Consider the following 27,252-nt stretch of genomic DNA (forward strand, 5'->3'; position numbering starts at 1 on the left):
GGCCAGTGAAAGTTTGGGGTGAAAAGACTCCATGCTTTTTGTTTAGTGATGTGCTTTGAAATGTTCCCTGGCTGCCATTCCAGCAAGGACTTGATCTTTGAAAGGCTCCCAGAGCCAGCAGGCAGAAGGGCAGCTGCCTGAGCTGCGTGTGGGGACTTTGGTCTAGTGAGCCTAGGACACAAGCACAAGGGTGTCTTTGGGATGATCACTCCTATAAGTTGCTGTGTTCCCTCTGCCTGGGAATGTGGAAGGAGAGGAGGGCTGCTCTTCCCCTTGGTTTGTGAGGTGCAGTTGAAGATGAATACTCCCAGGGCTCCTTCCTTGCTGGTCATAGGCAGGCTGAGCTTGAGGCAGCAACGTGTGGCCAAGGAATTTGCATCTGCTCTGCCTTCTCTCACCATCACTTGGCCTCTGTGTGAAAGAGGAGGTATCAGCCCTGCAAAGCAGTTCATGAGACTGCACCACACTCTCCTGTGAGGTTTGTGGTGTCGAATATAAAGCATCCAGTTTACTTTGAAGCCATCCAAAGACAGACACACACACTCACTTTCTGCCCCTGCTGCCTATTCTGCAGAACGTTGTGGGCATTTGGTAACTCTGAGTCCTTTATGCTTCTGTTGAGGTTAGTGGAACCAGCTGCTGCTGGGGAGCTGGACAGGCACCTGCTTTGTGCTCAGAGAAACCCCCTGGTGTAAGGGTGCCAAACTGAGACCTGGGATTTCAGTTTTGAAGCTTTTTTCTTTTGCACTTCTCTCTTCTTGCTAACAAAATGAGCTGTGTCACTTCAATCCTGATGAATCTTGCCATTAGTTGTCTCCACTCCCAGGCTCTGTTTTGGATGAAAATGTCTTTAATCAATAATGGGAAGCATGAAGGTATTTGCAGGAGATGTCATTGTGAATATATTGCCAAGTGGGTTCACCTTGTTGGGAACTGTCATTCTGGTCCCTCCTTACAAATACTTCAAAGGCAGTTCCTCTTTTTGTGGCTCTCAGAATGCTTCTTCTTTCACTTCTTCCTTGTACCTGTCAGCAATCACCCATCCTCTGGTCAGGATTCATCACTTTCTCAAGAAATCTGCTGTCATTCTTTAGATCTCCCTGGGAAGACAACAGAACAAAAACCCACAACAAAACCATCTGTGAGTGCATCTCCAGAGTTAATAAAGCATCTCACAAAGCAGTAAGTGCATTTCTCTGTAGTGCTTCTAGCACTCATGGCAGGTAGATTAGTTTCTCTAGTGGAGTTAGATAGCCTCAGGCACTGAATAACTCTCTTGTGTTGCTTTTTATCTGTCCAGCACTGAGGTGGTGATGAGCTCTGAGAAATAGTCCAGGTGAGACCTAAGGAACATCTCTTTCTCCAGATGGAACAGCCTAACTTTGTTCCTGCGGCACATCTGTGAGTCTGACCCTTCCCATTTGCTCCCTGTTTGCTCAAGGCTGGGGCTGTCCAGCAGGGCATGAAGGAGAACTTCTCTTCCTGACTGACTGCTGCTCCCCCTCCTTCTCCCACCTCTTTCCCAAACCTCTCTCCTCCCAGTACAGCCCCTCTTGCCTGTGCTCCTGAGCTCTGCCCCTCCAGCTGGAGCCACAGGTTTATCTGGAGGCAAGGAGTTTCTCCTTTGTAAGCTGAGACCCAGGAGGAGGGATCTGCTGGACCCTGGAGGGGAAAGTGTTTAGCTGCCCAGGAGGAACGAAGAGAGGCAGAGCCTGGGCACCATGGCTGGATTCTCCACTCTTGGGCTTCTCTTCCTGGGTCAGCTCTTAGCCACAGCATCTGCTCAGGTAAGAAGTCTCATTTATGTCTTATGCTCAAGATAAAAAATCCTCAAGAGAAGGAGTGATCTGTGTGTGTTACAGCTGCAGGATAGACATGAGGCAATAGGCAGGATGTTGGAGGCTAAAGTTGGTTTAAAATGTGTGTGTTGCCTGTGCTATTACTCAGAGAGTGCCTGGCAAGCACCTCTGGTTTTGTACCCACAGAGGTAGGCTTTAGATCGTATCTTCATGAGTAGAAAGTGCTGCTTTATGCTTTCTGTTAAAGTTTTGTCTTCAGGACTGCAGGCAGGAGAGATAAAGGCTTGGGAAAAGGGAGACCTGTGGATGTAAGAGAAACCATTTTCTTTTACAGCAAAGTAACAGGCTGCCAGTGAGATTTATCTTCTGATCTGGGTCTTCATCTGACTTGGCATTGCTTTTTCCCTCCCTCAATCAGTTTTCAGATGTTAGACTTGTAAAACAGCTCATTTAACCCTTGCTCACCTCAGACACAAAGCTACAGTTCACTTCCCTCTGTGGTGTTAATGTTATTGTCTGGGGAAGTAACTCCTCAGTGAGGTTTTTCATTGTCTTAGTGCAGAATTTTTGGAGTCTGGTTTGGGAATTCAGAGCTGCCTTCGTCTGCTGTGAGCAGGGCTGCTTCTACAATGCAACCTTTGTTCACTCAAAGTACAGCACGTTGCTCCCTGGAGCCCTCTCCATACAGAAGTCATTTATTGGACCTTTTTTCCTACCCCTCCACCTCAGAGCTTCTCCAAAATCCCAGATTTTCAAATGGCATCATGCTCAGAGAGACTTTTCCTTTCTCCTTCCTTCAGTGTTGCCCACCTGGCTTTTCCATCACCCCATCAGACTGGAACTGTCTGCAATTGATTTTGAATGCCAAGCACTTGGCACCTATTTTCCATGGAGTTTGCATTTTCTCCTCTGCCCAAAATGAGAAGTGCCCCTAGGCAGTAAGAACTGTTTCCTATACAACCAAACCCACTTGCTGCCCACTATCCAGCTCTGATTTCCAGCATAAGCCACTAGTTATACAAGCTGGGAGCACTGAAGGTGTGCTCAAAGAGCCTTGCACTAGTCCTGAGCTCCTCTGAGTCCATCCAGGATGGCAGGGGGAGCCGGAGGGATATGGAGGCTTAGTGCAGATTTAGGGTTAAGCTACAGGACTTGGCCAGTGCTTTCTGATTTAGCCTAGAGGTTTCTTTCTGATGCAAAAACAAACTCTTCTCTCTCTCTTTCCCCCCAGTCCTCTCAGAGAGTAGGACCACAAGGCCCTCCTGGACCACAAGGACCCCCAGGACCATCTGGCAAGGACGGAATCGATGTGAGTGATGCATGGCGGAGGGAGGGCAAGAGGGGTGGAGCAGAGGCAGAACCCACTGAGCAGAGTTCTGCTCTTGTTTGGCAGAGCCCCAGCCTTTGGTCCATCTGTCAGGGGTGGATGGACCTGGAGATCCAGCCTAGTGATGAGACCTCACTTTGCAGGAGTCAGAACAGTGAGTGGAGGTGCTGAGTGGCCTCAGGTTCTTTGCAGGATCAGTCCCCTGTCTTGAGAGAGAGTTCAGGGCAGCTTAGGATTTGTGACCCTGCTTGCAAAGCATAATATTGCTCTTCTGGTGCTCAGGGAGGAGGAAGAACATAATGCAGTTGAGTGCATGAGTGTGATGTGTGCCAGTCCTTGTATGTTCTGTAGTTCAGAGAGAGGTTTATGGTGCACTTCAGTTTCTAGAGAGGCCTTCAGAGCAGCACTGGACACTCTTGTAACATACTGGTTTTGTTTCAACGTGGTCACTGCTTATCCCCAACTTACACTGGTGTGTGAGGGCAGAATCTGGCTCATGAGCTGCTTTCAGTGACACAAAAGGCAAGTGAAACAGGCACCCCTTATTTCAGCAGCAGTTCTTACACCTACACCTCCTGCAGAGGTGGAAGACTGCATAGCACAGGACTTGCTGGAGGAGGGAAACTTGTCCTGTTACTTTTAATTGCTTGCCTCATAGAAATGAGACATTTTCCTTCTGTGTATCTTGCTGGATAAAGACTGAATTGTGTCCTGTAGTTGGCAGTGGATAAAAAGAGTATCAGACAGACCCTCAACAAGACCACATCAAATGGCAAAGGCAGGATTCCTACTTCAATATTCAGTTTGAGTAGTCCATGTCTCTCTGGGCTGCTTGTGGAACAGGGCAGGGTGTTTTAGAGCTCATCCAAATGAAGTTTGTTGGAACTGGGCCTTTAAACAACCTTGGAAAACAAAATTCTATTAGTTCCATGCAGGTCACTTTCTTTTGGATAAGAAGGTGAAAAAAAAGATCTATGAGTTCCCTGGTATATGGTGAACAAAGAGCTTTTTTGTCTGCAGTGCTGAGTTTCATAGTGGCTCTGTGAGCAAGGCTGCTCTGAAGAGAGAACCTCATTGATTTGCAGCTAGGCCCTCTGAAGTGTCCCTTTGACTAACAGAGGCTGCTGCACTGGAAACCTCACTCTGGTCTCGTAGAGTGAAATGTTCAGACCTGGTTCCTCTCCTTTTTACTTTCAGGAAGGTTGGAAAGAAGAGGGCACAGCAGCAGTGAGTCTCTGGGATCACTGCATGGGGCTGCAGCAGAAGGTGGCTGCCTTTCTGCACAGGATCACAGAATGCCTTGGAAAGGACTTTTAATGGTCCTTTAAAGGACCTTTGGTAGAGCAGGTTGCTCAGAGCCCTGTGCAGAGTAATAAAAGAGAGGTTTTAGGAGGGATGGAACTCTTCAGACTTGAGGTTGTAACCAGCTTCTGCATATAGGCAACCAAAGGAAGCATCTCTGCTGTTCTCTTGGTCAGTTCCTGCTTCCTGCAGAGTATTTTACACCTTAATTCTGGAACAGCACCAGCATCACATCTGAATGCTCTTGGAGCCTGGGGAGATGCTGGTCACGTGGACCTACACCTTTTATCCACTGCTAAAAGCTTTGGAAGGCTCCCTGAGGGACAGGACCAAATAACAACATCTAATTAATATGAAGAACTTAATCCTAATAAATCAAACAGCTGAATGAAGTATTTAAGGTGCTAAGTCTTGCAGGCCCAGTTGTGGCTCCACAGGAACAGTCTCTTGTTTGAACAGAGTTGATCTACATCCCTCCTGTAGTTATGGATAGTGTCAGGTGCCCTGGGGACATGGGATGGTCCAGCTGCTCAGGGACAGGCTCCAAGATGACTTCTGCTTGTCAACAGGACATTGAGTCCTTTAAGAAGTTGCATAGAAGAAGAGATTGAGGGTTGGACTGGAGGACCTTTAAAAGTCCCTTCCAGCCCAAACCAGTCTATAATTCCATGGGATTCACAGAATTAACCAGGTTGGAAAAGACCTCTAAGGTCTTTGAGTCCAACCTGTCACCTAACACCTTCTAATTGACTAACCCGTGACACTAAGTGCCTCATCCAGTCTCCCTTTACCGTTCCTGGAGGTATTTGACTCCAGCACCTCCCCAGGCAGCCCATTCCAATGCCAATCACTCTTGATGTGAAGAACTTCTTCCTAACATTCAGCCTAAACCTGCCCTGGCACAACTCGAGACTGTGTTCTCCTGTTCTGTCACTGGGTGCCTGGCAGAAGAGCCCAACCCCACCTGGCTACAGCCTCCCTTCAGGTAGCTATAGACAGCAATGAGGTCTGTCCTGAGCCTCCTCTTCTCCAAGCTGAACACCTCTCCTCACAGGGCTGTGCTCCAGGGCCCTCACCAGCCTTGGTGCCCTTCTCTGGACACCTTCCAGCACCTCGACATCTTTTGTAAGTTGAGAGGCCCAGAACTGGACTGGACCAGTTCCCATACAGGGGCAGAAGGACTTCTCTGGTTCTGCTGGCCACACTATTCCTGATCCAGGCCAGGATGCCATTGCTGGCTCATGTTCTGTTGCTGTCAACCAACCCTCCAGGTCCCTCTCTGCCTGGCTGCTCTCCAGCCACTCTGTCCCCAGCCTGTAACACTCCATGGGGTTGTTGTGGCCAAAGTGTGGAACCTGGCACTTGGCCTTGTTAATACTCATGTTGCTGGACTGTGCCCATCTCTCCAGCCTGTCCAGGTCCCTCTGCAGAGCCCTCCTACCCTCTAACAGATCCACACTTGCTCCCACCTTGGTGTCTCCAGAGCTGTGGCTAAGGCTGAGTGCAGTCACAGCCTCTCTGATTTCAGGGCTACCATTTCTCTAGGCAGTGCCTTCCAAAACATTAAGGCAGAGAAACTCCAGCACTGCTCTGCACAGAGAGGATCAGATGGAGCCTGAGTGGCTGTGTCAACTCTGCTGCTGCAAAAAATAAAGCCATGATTTTGTTTCTTTTCTTTTTTAAAGTGCTGAGGATTGTTGCTGTGGAGGTTTGGTGCTGGGTTTGTTGGGTGTTGTGTATTTTTTAAGCACCATCAGAGCTTTGCTGACTTACATCTCTGCAAGCTTCCTGAACTCTCTGAGCCACTCCAGCTGGGTCATCTTCACAGATGGGCTCTGCATGAAGGCTGTGTGCAAGGAGTCACTGAAAGGTCTCAGGGCTGGAGGAGTGCTGCTGAGGTGTTCAGCAGTCCCTGAGCAATACATAACATCCAGCTGAATTATTCAGGACACCTCTGAGCAAACCTTGGATGAACCCCAGCAGCACTGTTTCTAGAGGCTGCTGCTTTCATTTGTGCCTTTCAGTGGGACCTGCAACGTTAAATCCCTCTGAAATATTTTATAATTAGAGCCTTTAGCATGCTTCATGTTTCTTACTCAGAAACAAGCAGAACCTCTCCCTCCTAAGAATAGAAGCAGCATGTTGTGATCAAAAGAATTAGCTCTAAGTCCCCCTGAATTATTTCTGGGGCTGCAGTTCCCTACTTTGCTAATAAGCAATTGTCACTTCTCACAAATCAAGCTGCTTTATTTCATTTCCCTCCCCTCCCTTTCCTTCTCCTGGCTTGACTTGCTGAGGAGGAGTAAACTTCCTTCCCTCTCCCTTAGCACCAGCAGAGCCTTTCCTTTTGCTGACAGCCTTTGCCTCTAATTCCCACTGATCTGCCATTAGGGGTATCAAAACTGATTAGGCTTTTGATTCAGCTGACTGAAGTTCTGGGTGCTCCTGCAGAGTCCTGCAGGGGTCCACTGTGGCAGGATGAAGGTTTAAGATGGTCCCAAACAGCCTCTGCTGCCACTGTGGCCTTGCTGTGTGGATTGCCATCACGCAGGCAAGAAAAACTGCAAGGCACTGGTGATGTGAAGAGATGGAGGAGGACTCAAACCACCTCTGCTGCCACATCCAGCTGCCTTTTCAAACCACTCCTTGCAAAAGAACTGCTCCTTTCATTTCCTTGGCAGGAGCCCTTCCCCACCTACGGTAATGATAACTATTTATGGCAAAGGAGTAGCTTCAGCAAAGCAGAGCATAAGGATCCCTCTGTTCAGTGACCCTCTGGTGCGTGTGCTGGTGGTAGTGCATATATCCCTGCCTGAGCAAACCAGAGCAGCCAGGCTGGAGAGACCTGCCCACAGCCTTCACAGCTGCTGACACGGTAAATGCAGACACATACTCTAAATTCCATGCCTTTGGTTACTGCCTTCCTCTTCCAGGGTTATCAGTGTGCCACTTCCCCTCTGCTCACCCATGCCACCTAAGCTGCTCACAGTATTTACTGCACCTATCCTAAAGCCCCACCTAGACATCTGGAACTGGGACACAAAGTGGTTTTGCCATGAGATGAGATGGCAAACTGAGCTTCAGTCAAGCTCCTGCTGTCTACAGATGATTGCTTCTTTTGGGGGCTGACAATAAACCAAAACTATCTTCTTGTCTGGGGTCTGTGTCAGCTTCTGAATGGTGTTACAGCTGCTTGGGGTGGGAGGAGTGATTCAAAGGCTTTAAAAACACTGAAATGCTGTCTCCCAAACACCTTTGGTGGTGTTCTTGAAAGTTATTTTCCATTAGGATGAGGGAAAAGAGAGGAAAAAAAAAAAAGAGTGCTTTTGAAATACTTCATAAGAGTTGAGTTTGATCCAGGTTGTGCAATTGGATTAGGTGGAGAGCAGCTGGGGGCTTGCTTCATTTGCTGCTTTGCTCAAAGGTTGGTCACATGAAGGAAATCTTTGTAGACAGATTGTTCAGTCTTCACCTTCTGGTAGTCCCCAGCTCCTAGTAGTATCACAGTCCTGGATGCCTGGAGCTTATCCTTGTATCCAGTTCTGGCCTCAATTCAAGTGAGATGGTGAGGTACTGGAACATGTCCAGAGAAGGGCAGCAAGGCTGGTGAGGGGCCTGTGAGGAAAGGCTGAGGGAGCTGGGGGTGTGCAACCTGCAGAAGAGGAGGCTGTAGCCATGTGGGGTTGGGCTCTGCTGCCAGGCAAGCAGCACCAGAACAAGGGGACACAGCCTCAAGTTGTGCCAGGGGAGGTCTGGGCTGGATGTTAGTAGGAAGTTGTTGTCAGAGAGAGTGATTGGCATTGGAATGGGCTGCCCAGGGAGGTGGTGGAGTCAGTGCGGCTGGAGGTGTTGAAGCAAAGCCTGGATGAGGCACTTAGTGCAATGGTCTGGTTGACTGGCTAGGACTGGGTGCTAGGTTGGCCTGGATGATCTTGGAGGTCTCTTCCAACCTGGTTGATTCTATGATTTTCTCCATGTGCCTCATCAGGAAGATGCTTGAAAGCCTTGATAGCCATCCAGCTTCCTTGCTGCCCCACTCACAGCCAAGCCCCTGTGCAAGGCATTTCTAAGTAGATCTGAAAACATTGCAGTCATTATTCAGAAGCACTGCTGCTTCAGACACCATTGCAGACATTATTCAGAAGCACTGCTGCTTCAGACACCATTGCAGACACCAGTCAGAAGCACTGCTGCTTCAGACACCATTGCAGACACCAGTCAGAAGCACTGCTGCTTCAGACACCATTGCAGACATTCAGAGGCACTGCTGCTTCAGACACCATTGCAGACATTCAGAGGCACTGCTGCTTCAGACACCATTGCAGACACCATTCAGAAGCACTGCTGCTTCAGACACCATTGCAGACATTCAGAGGCACTGCTGCTTCAGACACCGTTGCAGACACCATTCAGAAGCACTGCTGCTTCAGACACCATTGCAGACATTCAGAGGCACTGCTGCTTCAGACACCATTGCAGACACCATTCAGAAGCACTGCTGCTTCAGACACCATTGCAGACACCATTCAGAAGCACTGCTGCTTCAGACACCATTGCAGACACCATTCAGAAGCACTGCTGCTTCAGACACCATTGCAGACACCAATCAGAAGCACTGCTGCTTCAGACACCATTGCAGACACCAATCAGAAGCACTGCTGCTTCAGACACCATTGCAGACACCAATCAGAAGCACTGCTGCTTCAGACACCATTGCAGACACCATTCAGAAGCACTGCTGCTTCAGACACCATTGCAGACACCAATCAGAAGCACTGCTGCTTCAGACACCGTTGCAGACACCATTCAGAAGCACTGCTGCTTCAGACACCGTTGCAGACACCATTCAGAAGCACTGCTGCTTCAGACACCATTGCAGACATTCAGAGGCACTGCTGCTTCAGACACCATTGCAGACACCAATCAGAAGCACTGCTGCTTCAGACACCATTGCAGACACCATTCAGAAGCACTGCTGCTTCAGACACCATTGCAGACACCATTCAGAAGCACTGCTGCTTCAGACACCATTGCAGACACCAATCAGAAGCACTGCTGCTTCAGACACCATTGCAGACACCAGTCAGAAGCACTGCTGCTCCCTGGGGGGCTGAGGCTGTGGGTTCCACCCCAGGCTGTTACTGCAGATGTGGAAAAGGCTTTCCAAATTCATCCAGCCTGAGTGTGGTAGATCTTGGAGTGGGCATGAAAGGAGGCTTGAGCACTGTGATAGTTGGGACCTGTTGTTGCAGAAAGTCAACAGGAGGAGGTTCAACACTTAACAGTGATGTCTCTTTTCTTTCATTCAGGGAGAGCCAGGCCCTCCTGGTTTACCAGGCCCAGCAGTAAGTATTTTTGGTTGCTGTTGACTTGTTCATTCTTTGGAGAGGGAAGCACTATAACAAGAGCTAAGACTTACTGGCTTGATTTCACCTGCATCTGCAGCAGAATTCCTGTAAGGGATGCATAGGAGTGGGAGTGGAGATGCTCAGCACCATCCTGGGCACTACCATGTTCTGCTTCATTGCTGGTGGAGGATGTGCATGAAATAAAGCTCACCCATCAGCTGTATAACAAAACTGGCACTGGGCCACACATGGTTATTTTTGGCATCAGGCTGGGTCTGCTTCAGCTTCTCAGCCTGCCAAGGGCTGCTCAGCATTGTACCAAGTGGCACAGCTTTCTGCTTTGGGCAGAAAGGGATTTCCCTTTGTACTTCTCTACTAGAAGGAGTTTATGAGTAACTGACTGTGGAACTGAAAGAAGTGAGCTGAAATTAGCTTTTAGATGTGGATCCTGTGATCCTGATCCTGGATCCATGGCAAGGTTCATCTCTCTCCAACAATGCTTCCATACGCTGCACGTTGTGAGATGAACACAGGACATGAACATGAACAAAGGAACTTCCACCTTGTGGCCTGTATCTTGTTACCATGTTAAAAATAAAAGTCTGTTTATCTGGTTTAGGGCCCAAAAGGTGCACCAGGGAAGCCTGGAGCAGCTGGTGAAGCTGGATTGCCTGGCCTTCCTGGGGTGGATGTGAGTATTTTGGAAGCTTCTCTTTGATCTTCTCAATACTTTACAGAGGAATGGGAGAGGTGTGTGTTGGGGGGGCGGTTCCTGAAGTGCCTCGTTAAGATTCTCTCTGTCTGCTGGAAAAGCCAAGTGGCTCCTGGATCTACATGTCATGCACATCAGGAGAAATTCTGAGCTGAAAGTATCTCTTGATTGAATTAAGGAGTGTGAGAACAATTTGGGGATGGAGACCTGGTTAGACAGCAGCCTCCTAACGAAACACTGCAGTTCTGCAGAGGTGCACTGGGCAGATCTGGAGAAATATGGGCATCACTTGGCATTTCTGGAGCAAACCCATTGAGCCTTAATTCAGAAATGCACTCTCATTTATTAGCTGAGGCTTGCTGTAGAACAAAGCCCTGGGCAGGCAACTGCATAGGGTCAAGTTTTCCCAGCTTCCTACCATGGAGGCTGACTGTGGGTAAGGTTTTAGCCAGCACATTTTCTTCTGCATCAGGCAAGAGGAAGCACTCAGTCAGATTCTGCAGCTGCAGCTACAAGAGAGCAACTCAACAAACACCAGCAACAAGACCACTTGGTGCTGTTCATCCACACAATGTGTGGGGAACAGTCCTGGTCATTTGCTTCTGCTCCTTTCCTTTGTGATTAAAGGCAGAGAAATGAAATGGTTAAGCTTTCCTAGGAGCTTGGCATCCACATGATTTGTGTTGGTGACAGTGACAGTGACTTCCTACAGCTCTCATTTCTCTGGTTTTAACCTTTGCTTTCTTTTTTGTTCCCTTCTTTTTACAGGGTTTAACTGGAACTGATGGCCCACCTGGCCCAAATGGGCCTCCAGGAGACCGTGTGAGTATCCCATCAGATCCTTCAAATGGACACTGTCATTGGTTGTGTTGAGGATTTCTTGTTCCATTCTAACCTGGTGACATCTGGGTGTGGATGGCAACAGCTCATCTATCTGTGAACCCTTGCAGCATGCTTGGAGCTCTGAAATGATGCCCCAGGTGGCAGGGCATGAGACCCAGAATCCTTCCACATACAATCATAGAATCAGCCAGGTTGGAAGATACCTCCAAGCTCATCCTGGAAGAGACCTCCAAAATCATCCTGGAAGAGACCTCCAAGATCATCCAGCCCAACCTAGCACCCAGCCCTATCCAGTCAACCAGACCATGGCACTAAGTGCCCCAGCCAGGCTTTGCTTCCACACCTCCAGGGACGGTGACTCCACTACCTCCCTGGGCAGCCCATTCCAATGCCAATCACTCTCTCTGCCAACAGCTTCCTCCTAACATCCAGCCTAGACCTCCCTGGCACAACTTGAGGCTGTGTCCCCTTGTTCTGCTGCTGGTTGCCTGGCAGAAGAGCCCAACCCCACCTTGCTACAGCCTCTCTTCAGGTAGTTGTAGACAGCAGTGAGGTCACCCCTGAGCCTCCTGGGGTTGAAACCAGCCTTCCACCTGGCTTTGAATAGGTTTGGAAGTCTCACTGATGTGGATTACCAGCGCAGAACAGCTCTGGGGGTATTTTGAGCGTCCAGAAAGTTCCTTGAAGCAGTGGATAGGTTTAATTACAAAGTCTATCAAAGTGAAGCTGGGTTTGGCCTTTATTTGCAGCTTGAGTAGGCAGCTCTGCTGTGTTTATAATTACTGCTACTGTGTAGTAACTGTTTAAACTTTTGCCTTTTGTTAATTCCAGAACTGTCCATATGGTTGACATTAGTTGCTTTGGCTCAGGCTTCCCCAGCTTAGCAAGGAACAAGAGGGGATTTTTTTCTTGCTTCTTGCATATTACTCTGCTAAGGGACACCAGAGGGATAGAGAAATGACAACCTGACATGTTACAGATGTCCTTCAGCTCATCTACAACAGGGCTGGAAAGGCACTTAGGCCTCCTTGTGACATGAAGAACTCAACATCAGTGAGCCATTTGACACAGATTTTTATCTAGCATAGCTGTTCTCCTGTCTCCCAGTGGGGGAGAGATAAAGCTTGAATCCATAGGTTGTTTACTGATCCCTTGAACTTGGGGAGAAAATACATCATGGAATCATAGAATGGTTTGGGTTGGAAGAGACCTCAAAGCTCAGCCAGTTCCAACCCCCTGCCACAGGCAGGGACACCTCCCACTGGAACAGGTCACTCAAGGCCTCATCCAGCCTGGTCTTGGACACCTCTTTGATCACATTCTGTGCTTTTGTGCTCCACAACCTCCCTGGGTAACCTGTGCCAGTGTCTCACACTCTCAGTGTGGCTGAAGGTGTTGAAGCCAAGACTGGATGAGGCACTTAGTGCCATGGTCTGGTTGATTAGACAGGGCTGGGTGCTGGGTTGGACTGGATGAGTTTTGGAGGTCTTTTCCAAGCTGGTTGATTCTATGATTCTATGAGAAGAGGAGACTGAGAGGCAACCCCATGCATGCTTATAAAGATGTGAAGGGCAATGTGGGGAGGATGCAGCCAGGCTCTGCTCAGGATGTGCAATGATAGGGCAAGGGGCACTGGGTGCAGGCTGGAGCAGAGGAGGTTCTGTGGGAATAGAAGGAAAACTTTCTTCACAGTGAGGGTTGTGAAACACTGGAATGGGCTGCCCAGAGGGGTTGGGGAGTCTCCTCTGAAGAAGTTGTTCACAGCAAGAGTGACTTGCATTGGAATAGGCTGCCTGGGGAGGTGGTGGAGTCCCCATCCCTGAAGGTGTTTCAAAGGAGGTTGGGTGAGGCACTTAGTGCCATGGGTTAGTTAATTAGAAGGGTTAGATGGTAGGTTGGACTTGATGATCTCAGAGGCCTTTTCCCACCTGGTTAATTCTGTGACTTTCCAAACCCACCTACATGACCCACTCTAGGTGATCCTACTCTAGCAGGGGGGTTGGACTGGATGATCTTTTGAGGTCCTTTCCAACCCTTAATGCTCTGTGATTGTGTGAACGTTCACTGCTGCATCCTCTGATTTACACCCTCAAAGACAGCAAAAATAAGAAGAGTACAGTGCCAGTGTTTGGCACTTTGGGTGCTGTGCCAACCTGTGGGTGTGTTGGCCAGAGCAGAACAGGGCTGTGCAGCTGGTTTAAGTGGGAACAGGATCAGAGTGTAAGTCAGTAAGTGCCAGGAACTCCGAGTTTGCTTTGCAGGAGGAGATCCCAGCTTGTCCCTGACAACCATCAGTAGTTGTAAAGGCTTCAGCCTAAAGATAAAAGTGACTGGAAGAAAACCAGAGTAACTTCCAGAGAAGTGAAGGAGCTGACACTTGCAGCAGAGTTGATTTTTATTGGATTACAGTCCTTTCCTCACAAGCTTCTCCTAATGAGCCCTTGGCTCCTCTCTATCTTTCTCCTTGAGCTTAACAAGGCAAAATAGCTCTAATCTCATTTGGTATGCAGGAGGCTGGGAGAGGGGCTGGCCTTGTCCTTGGGATCACAAAGAGCAGCACTGTATTGGGTTCGTTTCAAGGTCTGCACATCTGCCTCGTTCTGCTGGTCCTAGGGGTAGATACCACTGAATTGAGCTCAGGACATCATCCTTGAGATGCTTCTGTGCAGCATTTTGAGAGTGTTTGGAGAGGAGTCCTGCTGAGGAAGTCTGCTACTGGCATCTCTTTGTGCCCTGCACCATGAGCTAAGGAGTTTTGCTGCCTCTAGTTTAGCACAGTCCATAAATAACAACATGCTTTGCTCTCTCTTTAAGTCTGTCACCTCTTCACTTGCTATTTTAAGTTGTGCATCCATCAGAGAGCAGCCTCAGTGAAGGACAACTCAAATGCAAGCAAAGAGATGTCTGTGGCAGGGTGGATGTTCTGCAGCTCCTGAGCGCCAGCAGGGCATGGAGGAGCTCACACTGACAGCTGCATCAGTGCTGCTCAGCAAACTTGGTTTATTCATCATTCAGCCCAAATGACACTGGCACAGCATTGCTGCACTGCAGCCACTTCTCTGCTTTTTTCCTTTGCCTTTTCCTCCCTTTTTTCATCTTTTTTTGGTCTTGGTTTTCTCCTTTTTTTTTTCTTTTTCATTCTTTCTTTTTTCCCCTTTTCCCCTCTTCTCCCCCTTTTTTACCCTTTCCCCCCACTTTTCCCTTTTTCTTCCCCCTTTGTCCTTTTTCCTCCCCCCTTTGTCCTTTTTCCTCCCCCCCCTTTGTCCTTTTTCCTCCCCCCCTTTGTCCATTTTCCTCCCCCCCTTTGTCCTTTTTCCTCCCCCTCTTTGCCCTTTTTCCTCCCTCCCTTTGCCCTTTTTCCTCCCTCCCTTTGCCCTTTTTCCTCCTCCCCTTTGCCCTTTTTTCTTCCCCCCCTTTGTCCTTTTTTCTTCCCCTCCTTTGTCCTTTTCTCCCTCCTTTTTCCTCCCTTTTTTCTTTCTTTGTTCTTTTCAAAAGGAATAAGAAAATCAGAGTGCTCTCACCTGCCTGCCTCTTCTTTTCCTTTCCCTGTTTCATCAGCATCTTTGTCTGAGGAGGTTCCCAGAGCTAGAAGAATCAGTCAGCGCTGCTCACCCACTATTTCCTGGAGGTACCTGAACAGCTCTTGGCCAAGGTCAACTCCACTTTATTGGGTTTTTTGTTCATTTTTGTATTTGAACTTATTTTCTGCTTCAGAATTTTCCTCTGTCATTAATTTTACACTCTCCTGGCCAGTGCCTGGCATCTTTGCAGTGCCACAAAGGGATTAAGAAGATCTGTCTCTTTCAACTGTCTTTAGTTAAGGAGGAAAATAACTTCAAGAATGACTTCATTCTAGTCTAAAACATAAGATCACCAAGCTCTTGTCAAGCTCAACAGTGCAATTTGGGAGCAGGAGAGTGGGAATTTGCTAAGGAGAGCCTCTGAAGAGGTAGAAGCCACAGAATCTTTGTCTTTGCTTGAAAGGAAAATGAATTAATGAAGTGAACTACAGCAAGCCCTTTTTTTTTTGATAGTTTCACTTAGTCATTGTGTCTGCATCATGGAAGCATTGGGAATATTTCAGATGGATGAAGTTCAATTTAGGAACTTAGATACTTGTGGAGACTAAACCTGAGGCCAGCAGTGACTTGCAGAAGTGGTTAAGTCTTTTAGGAGCCACTCAAGATTTAATCTCTGCTTTCTCTTGCCCAGCAAATGGTGAAGAAAGTTGCTGGAGCCAGTTCTGAGCATCCATCTCTCATTAAAATATTCTTTAATCAAGTAATTAGGAGTGAGAGACTCATTACCCATAAGTTTCCATCCTAACACTTGTCAATCCAGCTGAGCATCTCCAGCTGTGTGTTGTTAGTGTAAAACATTCCTAGAGCTTTCAAAGGATGGGGTCAGGGAGAGCAGACATTGGTGTCTGCCCACGTGGGAGTCCTGCTTTATTCCTGCTGATTTGCCCTCTGGTTTATTCCCACAGGGTGCATTAGGACCTGCTGGGCCACGTGGATCTGCTGTAAGTAACTCCTAGAATAGGAGGTGGTTTTTGATGTTGTGGTGTCTAATACACTATGCCAAGGCCATCACCAACAGATGATGGGAAGCTTTGCAACTCAAAGGGATCACAGCCTGGGTGAATTACAGTATTCCTTGGCGTGTTTAAACATGTCTCTGTGACCTGTTCTGGTAATGCAGGGCTCGGTTTTAGGCTTTGAGATGTTCCAAAGCTTGGGAGAAGGAGAAGCATAACAAATGCTAGCAGAATTCTTAGCCATGAGATAATGCCTACATAAAAAGGGACAGGAGAAACAGAGGAATGGTAGATAAAGCAGAGTGGTCTGTGTCCCACTGTCACATCACCTTAGGTGGCTATACTTAGAGAGGTCTTGTAGGTAGTTGTAAAGGGAATTCAGATGATGAGAGGCAACAAAAGGATTCATCAGGAGTCCAGCTCTGCTCTGATTGCAGATTACAACACCCAGGGACAGGGAAGTGCTATGGAAACATAAATGAAGCAGCGTTTTCTGAAGCTTGCTCTTCCTCCTCCATGTTCACTTTCTAAGTGATCTTTTCCTCTGAAATGTTGTTTGCAGGGCAAAGGACTGCCAGGACCTCCGGTGAGTAACAAGGCTCTTCTCAAAACAGTTCTCAATTATTATTCTCCCCTTCTTGGGTCCCCTGAGTGGTACAAACCCACCCCAGACCTTGGGTTCCTCTCCTGTGCTGGGCAGAGGCGTGTGGAGTCCTGCAGGCTGGCAGTCTTGTGGGGCTTTTGTGCTCACCCTGAGGAAGCAGGCACTGATGTAACTTCAAGGCACAGCAGCAACCTTGTGGCTGCTTTAAGTGACCAATTCTGGGGCAGCTTTTTGATGGGTTCCTGGAGCATCTCAGATGCTGACAAGAGTGTGCTCTGTGGGAAGGTGGAGCAAAAAGAAGGATGTGCATAGGTAAACTGACAGTCTGGGAGCAGGATTGAACCCTGAGGGGGTGTTTGGAACTGAGTACAGCCACATTGTTTGCTTGCTAATGGGATTTGGCAGCTGTGTGAAGCCACCATGGGTATAAAGGATCTTCTCTTTTCAACAGGGGCCTCCAGGACCCAGTGGGCTCCCAGGTGGAAATGGATTTCGGGGTCCTCCTGTGAGTTTCCCCTGCCATTTGATCCTCATTTACAGATAATGCCTTAAACCACTGAAGGTTGATTTCTTGGTCTTTAACCTCATTCTGGCAGTGGGATACTGTAGTGGTTCTGGGCATCACCTGCTCCCCGCCCTGCCCCAGGGCTTCACCCAGACTAAACTCAGCCACAGCCAGATGCAAGCTAAAGAATGAAGCTTTATGTATTTACAGCTTAGCAGAATTTACAAGCATATATATAATATATATTGCAGATATTTATAACTATATGCAGTATCAGGCAAGTTAAAAGTAATACAGAAAGGCAAGACCTCTCCCAGCAGTCAGAGTGTCCAGGAGAGGCTCCCAACCACCCTTCATAGAATCATATAGAATCAAGCATGTTGGAAGAGACCTCCTGCCACCTTCTTTCCACCCTTTCCCTTATCTCAGAATCTCTCTTACATGCAGGGTGAGCTGGAAAGGTCAGCAAAGGGTGTTAGAAGCAGAATGATTAGTTGGGAAATGTGCAGAGTCAGGCAGAAGAGTTAATACAGCAACAGCCAGGCAGAGATTGACTTCTCTTTGTGTCCTTGCTTTTATATATGCCAGCAGAAGGAATGGGCAATACAGGCACAACCTCATTTCCTTTTCACAGCCAAGGAGCTAATTTCTCTCATTAAACTATTCCAACTAGCCTCAAACCAGCACAGACACTCTTGACACTACAAATGCCCATGGACAATCTTAATCCTTGTATCAGCTTGTGTAGGGCCACTCTAGGGGCAGCCAGTGCCATGTCAAAGGGGTGCAAATGTTTGCAGCCATACTTTCAAAGCCAGAGAGCCATGCCACTATTCTTGGGTGCCCACAGCTCCACTAGAGAGGTCCAGAGCTAGTGGAAGGAGTGATGAAGGTGCATTGCTGTTCTAATGCCTGTGCTTGCACCTGCATCTGCTCTTTGGAGTCATAGAAGCCTGTGCAGGAAGAAAGCTGCAGCTTAGTCCTGTGAGAGACATCCTGCCCCACATTCACAGGCATCCAGTGGTTGGTAGCCACCTTTCCTCTCCTTTCACTTTTCCACTGCAATGGGGAAGAAGGAGAAATTTTACTATGTTTCACTTCTTTTCAGGGACCTTTTGGTCTGCCAGGATTCCCAGGGCCTCCTGGACCACCTGGACCTCCTGTAAGTTAAGACTTGCAATTAAAAGTGAGAGAATTCCCTTTCCAGCTCTCCCTAAGTTTTGTCAGGCTGTGAACATTGTGCCCCAAGGAGAGCAGTGACTTTTCACTGGCTGAACTTTGGTGTGTTGATCATCTCCTGTCTATTGTCTGCTGTGCCATGGAATCCTGGCTTCGTGGCATAGATGGATCCCAGGGTGGGCATTCTGTTGTCTCAAGCTTATACAGGGTGGTTTGGTTTGGAAGGGACCTCCAAAGGTCATCCAGTCCAACCCCCCTGCAGTCAGCAGGGACATCCTCCACTAGATCAGGTTGCCCAGAGCCCTGCTGAGTCTGACCTTGAGTATCTCCAAGGATGTGGCCTCAACCACCTCTCTGGGCAACCTTTTGCGATGTTATGCCTACCACCTTCATGGTAAAGAACTTCTCTTACCATCAAACCTAAATCTCCTCTAATCCCAAACCATTGCCCCTCATCCTATCACTACAGGCCTTTGGAAACAGTCTCTCTCCAGCCTTCTTGCAGGCCCCCTTCAGACCACCAAGTCTCTGCTTTGGGTTTGCTGTGGTATCTCTGGAGGGTTGGAGGGATCAGATCTTTCCTGAGGAGCTGTTTTCCAAGGAGGCCCAGCTGCCCTCCTCAGACTGGTGCCTTCATCACTTAAAGCTCTTCACCAGACTCACCTGTGCATCTCCAGCAGATAATCACACTCCTGTCATGTCTGCTTTGAGGACGTGCTCTGGGTTCAGGGGCTGCGCTTCCCAGCGTGGGGCTGAGTATCTGCCTCCTGCTGACCCAGCTGAGCTGGGGCTGTGAAGTGCATTTCCCACAGACTGTATTTCTCCTCCTGCTTGTGCAGCTGTGTCTAACAGACCACATTTCATCAACTGCAGGGACTGCCAGGCAGCCTTCACGATGGTGCTGGAGACCTTCAGGTAGGTTTTCCTTTCTGTAGCCTGGAGATAACCTTTTTGGTCTCATCTTTGGTGTGATTTTTTGTTGGGTGACTGTCAGCCCACTACACAGGCACACTTCAGACTAGCAGGCAAGGCTCTAATCTGCCTTGTTGCAATGCAGAAGTGCTCTGTGTGTGTGTGTCTGCAAGGTTCTCTCAAGGAGGTAGATGTGCAAGGGCTGATGATTTTTTTACCTTGATCTTTGCTTTCCAGTTTGCTTTTCAAACTGACAGTTTTGCCTCCATTCTTCATTTGCAAAACAACTTCAGCATTTGCTACCTGACAGCAGCTTTTCATGCAGCTGCTTCCAGCCCTGCTTTACAAGAGCAAAGGTCATGCACGTTGCAGTTTCCCTCCTTGGCCCTGGGTTCCTCTGGGCTTTGTATTATTTTCCCTTGTGGAAAAGTCTCAAATTCTTTCTTTCAGGGGGAACCAAAGGAGTGTTAAGTCCCTGAAAGATGGAAGTGACACTTCCAGATTTGGCAGCTGTTGTTGTGACAGCATCTTTGGGTTTCTAATTGGCATGCCCCAAAAAAAGCTCCGAGTCAGTTTGGATTGCCTTCTGGCAAGTCACGTGGAACTCCACAGAAAATGATGCTGTTTCTGCAAGTTGAATTTCAGTTCCCCTCTGGAATATGCTAGAAAATGACATTTCTGCTACAGAGGTGTTGCCTGAGGTTTTATTAAAAGGAGAAAAAACAACAACAGCAAAAAAAACCCCAACCAACCAAACCCCAAAGAAATAAATGAAAGGAAAGCTGTAGAAGAAAATCTCCTTCTGTATTCACAGTCTTTTAGAGTGTGGCTTTTAAAGTCACCTTTACATTTCCATGCATGCTCTGATTTGTTCCCAAACTGGAGGTGTTGCCTGAGATTTTATTAAAAGGAAAAAAAACAACAACAGCAGCAAAAAAAACCCAACCAACTAAACCCCAAAGAAATAAATGAAAGGAGAGCTGTAGCAGAAAATCTCCTCCTGTATTCACAGTCCTCTAGAGTGTGGCTTTAAGAGTCCCCTTTAAATTCCCATGCATGCTCTGATTTGTTCCCAGTCAAACTGGAGGTGTTGCCTGAGATTTTATTAAAAGGAAAACAACACCAGCAAAAACCCAACCAACCAAACCCCAAAGAAATAAGTGAAAGGAAAGCTGTAGAAGAAAATCTCCTTCTGTATTCAGTCTTTCAGAGTGTGGCTTTTAAAGTCCCCTTTAAATTCCCATGCATGCTCTGATTTCTTCCCAAACTGGAGCTCCCACAAGGGGCTCACTCACCCCTGGACATCAGCAGGTACCAGGTTAATTTTTTTATAGGTCCACTTCTGATGAGCTCTGATGCTTGCCCTTGTCTCTATTAGGTGGTTTGTCTAATGGAAATCAGTAGGGAGCCAATGAATGCATGGATTTAAATCTGTTCCTTGTGGTTTCCAAGATACCCATCCAGCATCACTGGGGAGCTGTGGTGCTCCTGTGTGGTGGACTGAGCTGTGGTGCTCCTGTGTTGTGGACTGAGCTGTGGTGCTCCTGTGTTATGGACTGAGCTGTGGTGCTCCTGTGTTGTGGACTGAGCTGTGGTGCTCCTGTGTTGTGGACTGAGCTGTGGTGCTCCTGTGTTGTGGACTGAGCTGTGGTGCTCCTGTGTTGTGGACTGAGCTGTGGTGCTCCTGTGTGGTGGACTGAGCTGTGGTGCTCCTGTGTTGTGGACTGAGCTGTGGTGCTCCTGTGTTGTGGACTGAGCTGTGGTGCTCCTGTGTTGTGGACTGAGCTGTGGTTCCCCTGTGTTGTGGACTGAGCTGTGGTGCTCTTGTGTTGTGGACTGAGCTGTGGTGCTCCTGTGTTGTGGACTGAGCTGTGGTTCCCCTGTGTTGTGGACTGAGCTGTGGTGCTCTTGTGTTGTGGACTGAGCTGTGGTGCTCCTGTGTTGTGGACTGAGCTGTGGTGCTCCTGTGTTGTGGACTGAGCTGTGGTGCTCCTGTGTTGTGGACTGAGCTGTGGTGCTCCTGTGTTGTGGACTGAGCTGTGGTGCTCCTGTGTTGTGGACTGAGCTGTGGTGCTCCTGTGTTGTGGACTGAGCTGTGGTGCTCCTGTGTTGTGGACTGAGCTGTGGTGCTCCTGTGTTGTGGACTGAGCTGTGGTTCTCCTGTGTTGTGGACTGAGCTGTGGTGCTCCTGTGTTGTGGACTGAGCTGTGGTGCTCCTGTGTTGTGGACTGAGCTGTGGTGCTCCTGTGTTGTGGACTGAGCTGTGGTGCTCCTGTGTTGTGGACTGAGCTGTGGTGCTCCTGTGTTGTGGACTGAGCTGTGGTGCTCCTGTGTTGTGGACTGAGCTGTGGTGCTCCTGTGTTGTGGACTGAGCTGTGGTGCTCCTGTGTTGTGGACTGAGCTGTGGTGCTCCTGTGTTGTGGACTGAGCTGTGGTTCTCCTGTGTTGTGGACTGAGCTGTGGTGCTCCTGTGTTGTGGACTGAGCTGTGGTGCTCCTGTGTTGTGGACTGAGCTGTGGTTCTCCTGTGTTGTGGACTGAGCTGTGGTGCTCCTGTGTTGTGGACTGAGCTGTGGTTCCCCTGTGTTATGGACTGTGGAGCACTGTTAGCCTTCAGAATTTCTCACAGCCCATGCTCAGAGTGAAGCAGACTGTTCACAGAGGCTTATTTTGTGGGTTATAGGGGAGCTGAAGAATTCTTTAGGACCCTCTGCCCTAGGACAGTGCTACTCAGTGCATGATGACAGCTTGTGTTCAGTTTAAATACATTAAATAGGGAATTTAGAGACAAACCACCCCCACCACCTGCCATGACCAAAAGGTTTCATTTCTGCCTAGTAATGAACCCAGGCTTCCCTGGATGCATTGTGTGTGCTTGATAAATCAAAGAGTGTTTCTGTTCCTTGCAGTGCCCAGCCCTGTGCCCACCAGGTCCTCCAGGTCCTCCAGGAATGCCAGGGTTCAAGGTAAGAAAAACACCAGCTGCAGACAGAGGGGTCTGCCTCCCTAAATAAACACCTCCACGAGCCCCTAGGGTTAAACTGGTTTATGTGCAGCCCATGTCTCCTGCAGGCTCCACACCTCTCCAAACCAGCCATGGGTTTGTGCTGGCAAACCAGAAAGCCCCTAAGGCAGCCAAATATGGGAGAAGAGGAGGATGAAGGGCCTGATCCTGTCCTCTGTGTGCTGTTCCCCCACTTGTTGCAATAGCTGCTCTGCCACTGAACACTGTCCTGCCAAGTGTTAGAGCTTTCCTCTCACCTTCAGTAAGAGGTTCTGCATCTTTCAAGCACCTGCCTGCACTTGCTTTGTGGCTCCATCCCTGCAGACTCTGTTAGATGGAAGATACAAGGAAGTTCTTACCAGAGAGAGTGACTGGCATTGGAATGGGCTGCCCAGGGAGGTGGTGGAGTCACCATCCCTGGAGGTGTTCAAGAAAAGCCTGGCTGAGGCACTTAGTGCCATGGTCTAGTTGAGTGGCTAGGGCTGGATGCTAGGTTGGGGTGGATGATCTTGGAAGTCTCTTCCAACCTGGATGATTCTATGATTCTGTGATAAGAAGGGAGCCAAGAAGCAAACTGAATCTGAGTTGTTACAGAAGAGATTTCAGTGGGGCATGGATTTGTATGCAGGCATTAAAAATGCCTTTGTAAGGGAGGTGAAAGATACAGAATGGGCTTTTGGTCTCGTTTTCAAAAGTGATGAGAGTTGTGTTCTGGTCCCTGACCTTGCACTGAGAGTTGCATCTGGAGACCTCTAGCTTGGTTTCACCACAGCTCACTCCTAAAACCAAATCTGGGCATTTCCTGAAACTAGATCAGTGCTGACACAATGACACCTACCACAGGAGTGATGTGTGGCTGACTGACCCCAGAAGTGACCTCCAGACGTGGCCCAGGGCCCTGGTGGAGTCCCCATCCCTGAAGGGATGTAAAAGCCACACAGATGTGGTGCTGAGCGATGTGGTTTAGCAATGACCTGGCAGTTGGCCTCAATGATCTTAAAGGCCTCTCCCAACCTCAATAATTCTGTGATTCCATCCAGACTACTGATTATTTTCCCAGTAGGTTGGTTGTGTTGTGTGGGTTTAGGTCTTTAAGCTGTCTCACAGGGTCTGAATGATGGAAGACTGCTGAGATGTGAATAATTGGAGCTTTCATTTCTAGGGACACACTGGTCACAAAGGAGAGCCTGGTGAAATAGGAAAAGATGGAGAGAAGGTAAGCTCAAATGTAAAGGGGGTGGGGAATGGTTTTTCTCTTTAAGAGCCCCACAAACAAATGATGTCTTCAAGAAAACAGGGAGAAAGGAGACAATTGGCTGAAGAACCAGCAGGGCACTGGCTTCCATTGCTCTGCATGTGTGACTCTGTGCTGGTAACCTCCAGAGAATTCATCTTCCCCATAATCAGGATGTTAAGATCACTCTGATCTTGTTTCACGTGCAGGGATGTCAGCTGAGGGAAAAAAACACCTGGGGAAATTCCTGCCTGGTCAAATGTTCTTGCACCCAGCAGAATCTGCCTGCAGAGTAGGAGCAAATTCTGAAGCAGAAAGTTAGGTGGGAGGAAGCTCAAAGAAGAAATAAAATGAGAAGGTCTTTCTGTTGGCAGACTCCTGCTGTCTTGGCTCTTGTCTGATTGTTTTTTCCCTCTCAGGGTAACCCTGGGCCTCCTGGGCCTCCAGGCATTCCTGGCAGCGTTGGCCTGCAGGTAACACCTACGCTTCAGACCAGTTCCCTTTGCTGTGAAACTCGATGGGGCCATCACTCAGCTTGCATTACACAAACAGCTCTTGCCTCTGCAGGGCAGCACATGTGGAAGTGCCTGCTGGTGACAAAAACTGTGCTGGGCTTTAATTCAGGTCCTGCTTTTGGTAGCTCACCCTGGACGAGACAACCAATTGAGAGCTGCTTTGGTAGAGCCCTGGGTACCTTTTGGGTGGATCTGAGGCTGAGCTCTGGGCTCATCTGACAGCCTGGGAGGTGGGCTGGGGAGAGTAGAGCCCTGGGTACCTTTTGGGTGGATCTGAGGCTGAGCTCTGGGCTCATCTGACAGCCTGGGAGGTGGGCTGGGGAGAGTAGAGCCCTGGGTATCTTTTGGGTGGATCTGAGGCTGAGCTCTGGGCTCATCTGACAGCCTGGGAGGTGGGCTGGGGAGAGTAGAGCCCTGGGTACCTTTTGGGTGGATCTAGGCTGAGCTCTGGGCTCATCTGACAGCCTGGGAGGTGGGCTGGGGAGAGTAGAGCCCTGGGTACCTTTTGGGTGGATCTGAGGCTGAGCTCTGGGCTCATCTGACAGCCTGAGAGGTGGGCTGAGGAGAGGAGAGCCTTGGGTACCTTTTGGGTGGATCTAGGCTGAGCTCTGGGCTCATCTGACAGCCTGAGAGGTGGGCTGGGGAGAGGAGAGCCCTGGGTATCTTTTGGGTGGATCTAAGGCTGAGCTCTGGGCTCATCTGACAGCCTGGGAAGTGGGCTGGGGAGAGGAGAGCCCTGGGTATCTTTTGGGTGGATCAGGACTGAGCTCTGGGCTCATCTGACAGCCTGGGAGGTGGGCTGGGGAGAGCAGGCACTCTGAATGCATGTCTGCAAGTGTCTCTCACAGGCAGTCACCAAAGGAGAAGATGTCTTGTTTGTGCATCAGAAGGCTGAGCTTTTTGCCACTTTGCTGTCTCTTAGTGCTTCCTGTGTCACTGAGTTGCTGCATCAGGCTGTTCTGTCTTTTGGTGTTTAACTCTGAGTGGGTTTTTGTTTCCTCAATTAGGGCCCCAGAGGACTAAGAGGCCTCCCTGGCCCAATGGGTCCAGCTGGTGACAGAGTAAGAAAAACATTCTGCTGATATTTTTATTCTCCAGTTTGTCCTGTCCAGGGTCCAGGTGGGTTTGTCCTTACTGAAGACCACTGGGGAGCTTGTCAAGATAAAAAAGTGCAGGCTCTCCTGCCCTTCCCCAGCAGAGCAACCTTCCAAAGGCAAGAGGAATCCACATACCCCCGAGGGACTGGCAGGATCCACCTCAGCTTGATTTAAGCTTTCAGACCAGAAGGGCAAAGTTGTTGTCCCTGCAACTGTGACAGTGCTAAAAGAATCTTGAAGAACAGAGAAATGTTTCATGAACACTTCAATTTCTGCTCTTCACAAAAAAACAGGCCAAAGAGTCTCTGCTGGACAAAGGTTTTCAGGTCATGAAGACTCTCCTGTAGCTCAACATGGCTTTGGACTTTGCCAGGGTCCCTTGACCATCATCCTAGAGGCTGAATGGTTTTGAATTTGATGAAGTCATGCATTTAGTTAGGAGCCACTGAGGTAGCACAGCTATGAATGGTACCAGTGCATCACAGAGGTAATGGTGGGGAGACCCAGAGTGAAAACCTGCATGTTCAGAGAGGGATCTTGTGCAAGACTTCACTGCAAACCAGCAAGAAGCATAGGGTGTCCCTGCAGGCCTTTGGGGCTTCCTTAGACTGTGCTATGAGGTGGGGATGCTGTCCCTCCACACTGCCAACCACAGCATTACAATGACACGTTGTTCTTTGCAGGGTGACATTGGCTTCAGAGGACCACCTGGAATCCCAGGACCTCCAGGGAAAGCTGTATGTATCTGCTCCTCATCACCTCTGTGGCCCTGGCTTCCACAACCAAAGCCTGAAGTTCATTCTTCCTGCACTAAACCCTTTGTTGCCAGTTACCAGGAGGGCTGTGCTGACATCTCCATCAGATCAGTTCCTTTTTCCCCCTCCAGTTAGAGCAGTGTTATTCCACCTGACCCAAATTTCATGCCTTTCCCCCAGTCACAGCCCATGCCTGAGTAAGTTCACCACATTTCCATTGCTGTCTCCTCTTCACTGCTCTTCCCTGAGCATCAGCACCTGAGAGGGGCATCTGTGACACTCTTGGGAAAGAGCTTTTTGAGGAGGAATCAGTAAGCACCATCCTGAGCTTACATCCTTTGAGCTTGGCCTATTCCCAAGAGCCCACAGCTCACAGGGACTTTTAATACCAGCAGAAATAGTTGTCTATTAAAAAGGCAATCCTCATCCTTTTGCAGAGCCCTGGGGTGAAGTGTAGGAGAACACTGAACCTGTGGGCAGACCTCATACCCTCCTTACCCAAATATGAGACCAAAGCTGCATCTGCAGCATTGTGGCCTCTCTGAGGGCATTTTCCACTGTCACCAGTGTCTCCTTAGCATGGATCCTGATTTACAGCAGGCACCTTCACCTGGCTACACAATCTGCACTCACCCCACCCTCTGCAGACCCCTCCCTAGTCTTTGCAATTACAGAAGAAATCAGTCCAAGCTAAATTAAAATGAGGTGCTTGCTGTCCACCAAACATTTCAGTACTCCATTCATCATCCAGACAGCAAATATTAAAGGGTTTTTTTTATCCCCCCCAACTCTGTTTCTGGGTGAAGAAAAACCTTCATTAAATGAAAGGGAAGATGCTCTCTGCCCCAGGGGAATGCTAGCAAAGTCCCTGCTGCAGTTCATCTCCGTGTCAGGAATAACAGAAGGTAGCTGAGGAAGGGCAGCTCAGCTTCTGGGGCAGTGTCTGCCCTCACATCTCTGCTGAGGCCAGCACACAGCCAGAAACCCTTCAGGAAGCTGCAGCACAGGAGGTTCTGCCTCAACACAAGGGGGAACTTCTTTACATTAAGGGTCCCAGGGCACTGGCACAGGCTCCCCAGAGAGGTTGTGGGGTCTCCTTCTCTGGAGTCTTTCAAGGCCTCTCTGGATGTGTTCCTCTGTGATCTGTGTTAGGATTGTCCTGCTCTGGCAGGGGGGTTGGGCTCGATGATCTCCTTGGGTCCCTTCCAACCCCTGGCACCCTGTGATCCTATGATTCAGCATTTACACCCTGGAAACCCTACTCTGTGACAAAGATGCTTAATGGCTGTTTCTCCTGTGTCATAGGGAATCCAAGGAAACAAAGGACCTCGAGGGTTCAGGGGGCCCAAAGGTGATACAGTAAGTGCAGTAAAACATCATTCTGCTCAGACTTTGGACACTACATTCAAAGGAGGCTCTTTCACAGGTTTATTGTGGCTTGTCCTCCCTTGGTTCCTTTGAAAAGGAGGTGAAAGGGATGAAAGCATTCCTCTTGAAAGTGAGATATTTACATCTTATTGAAGGTACTTAGCAGTAAGGTGCCTAAGTGCTTCTTGCAACCCAGAGCGCTGGGATCAGGT

General features: G+C 48.9%; 1 protein-coding gene across 2 annotated transcripts in view; it reads left to right on the forward strand.

Moving 5' to 3' along the window:
* The first annotated feature begins 1,059 nt into the window (after positions 1-1,059).
* The window catches only part of COL9A3 (collagen type IX alpha 3 chain), a 45,275-nt gene continuing 19,082 nt past the window's right edge, over positions 1,060-27,252 (forward strand). Inside the window, exons 1-18 of one of the 2 annotated variants that reach the window (XM_064167444.1) lie at positions 1,060-1,182; positions 1,301-1,401; positions 1,543-1,787; positions 3,031-3,108; positions 9,738-9,773; positions 10,396-10,467; positions 11,257-11,310; positions 15,818-15,853; positions 16,431-16,454; positions 16,924-16,977; positions 18,086-18,139; positions 19,030-19,071; positions 21,977-22,033; positions 23,234-23,287; positions 23,725-23,778; positions 24,828-24,881; positions 25,601-25,654; positions 26,978-27,031. In XM_064167444.1, coding sequence (XP_064023514.1) covers positions 1,722-1,787; positions 3,031-3,108; positions 9,738-9,773; positions 10,396-10,467; positions 11,257-11,310; positions 15,818-15,853; positions 16,431-16,454; positions 16,924-16,977; positions 18,086-18,139; positions 19,030-19,071; positions 21,977-22,033; positions 23,234-23,287; positions 23,725-23,778; positions 24,828-24,881; positions 25,601-25,654; positions 26,978-27,031 — 843 coding nt within the window. In that variant the 5' untranslated portion in view covers positions 1,060-1,182; positions 1,301-1,401; positions 1,543-1,721. Of the gene's footprint in view, positions 1,183-1,300; positions 1,402-1,542; positions 1,788-3,030; positions 3,109-9,737; positions 9,774-10,395; positions 10,468-11,256; positions 11,311-15,817; positions 15,854-16,430; positions 16,455-16,923; positions 16,978-18,085; positions 18,140-19,029; positions 19,072-21,976; positions 22,034-23,233; positions 23,288-23,724; positions 23,779-24,827; positions 24,882-25,600; positions 25,655-26,977; positions 27,032-27,252 lie in introns of those variants that run through there. The other variant, XM_064167445.1, reaches the window with a different exon arrangement.

This window comes from Pogoniulus pusillus, chromosome 29 (assembly GCF_015220805.1).
Source record: "Pogoniulus pusillus isolate bPogPus1 chromosome 29, bPogPus1.pri, whole genome shotgun sequence".
Taxonomy (NCBI): Eukaryota; Metazoa; Chordata; class Aves; order Piciformes; family Lybiidae; genus Pogoniulus; species Pogoniulus pusillus.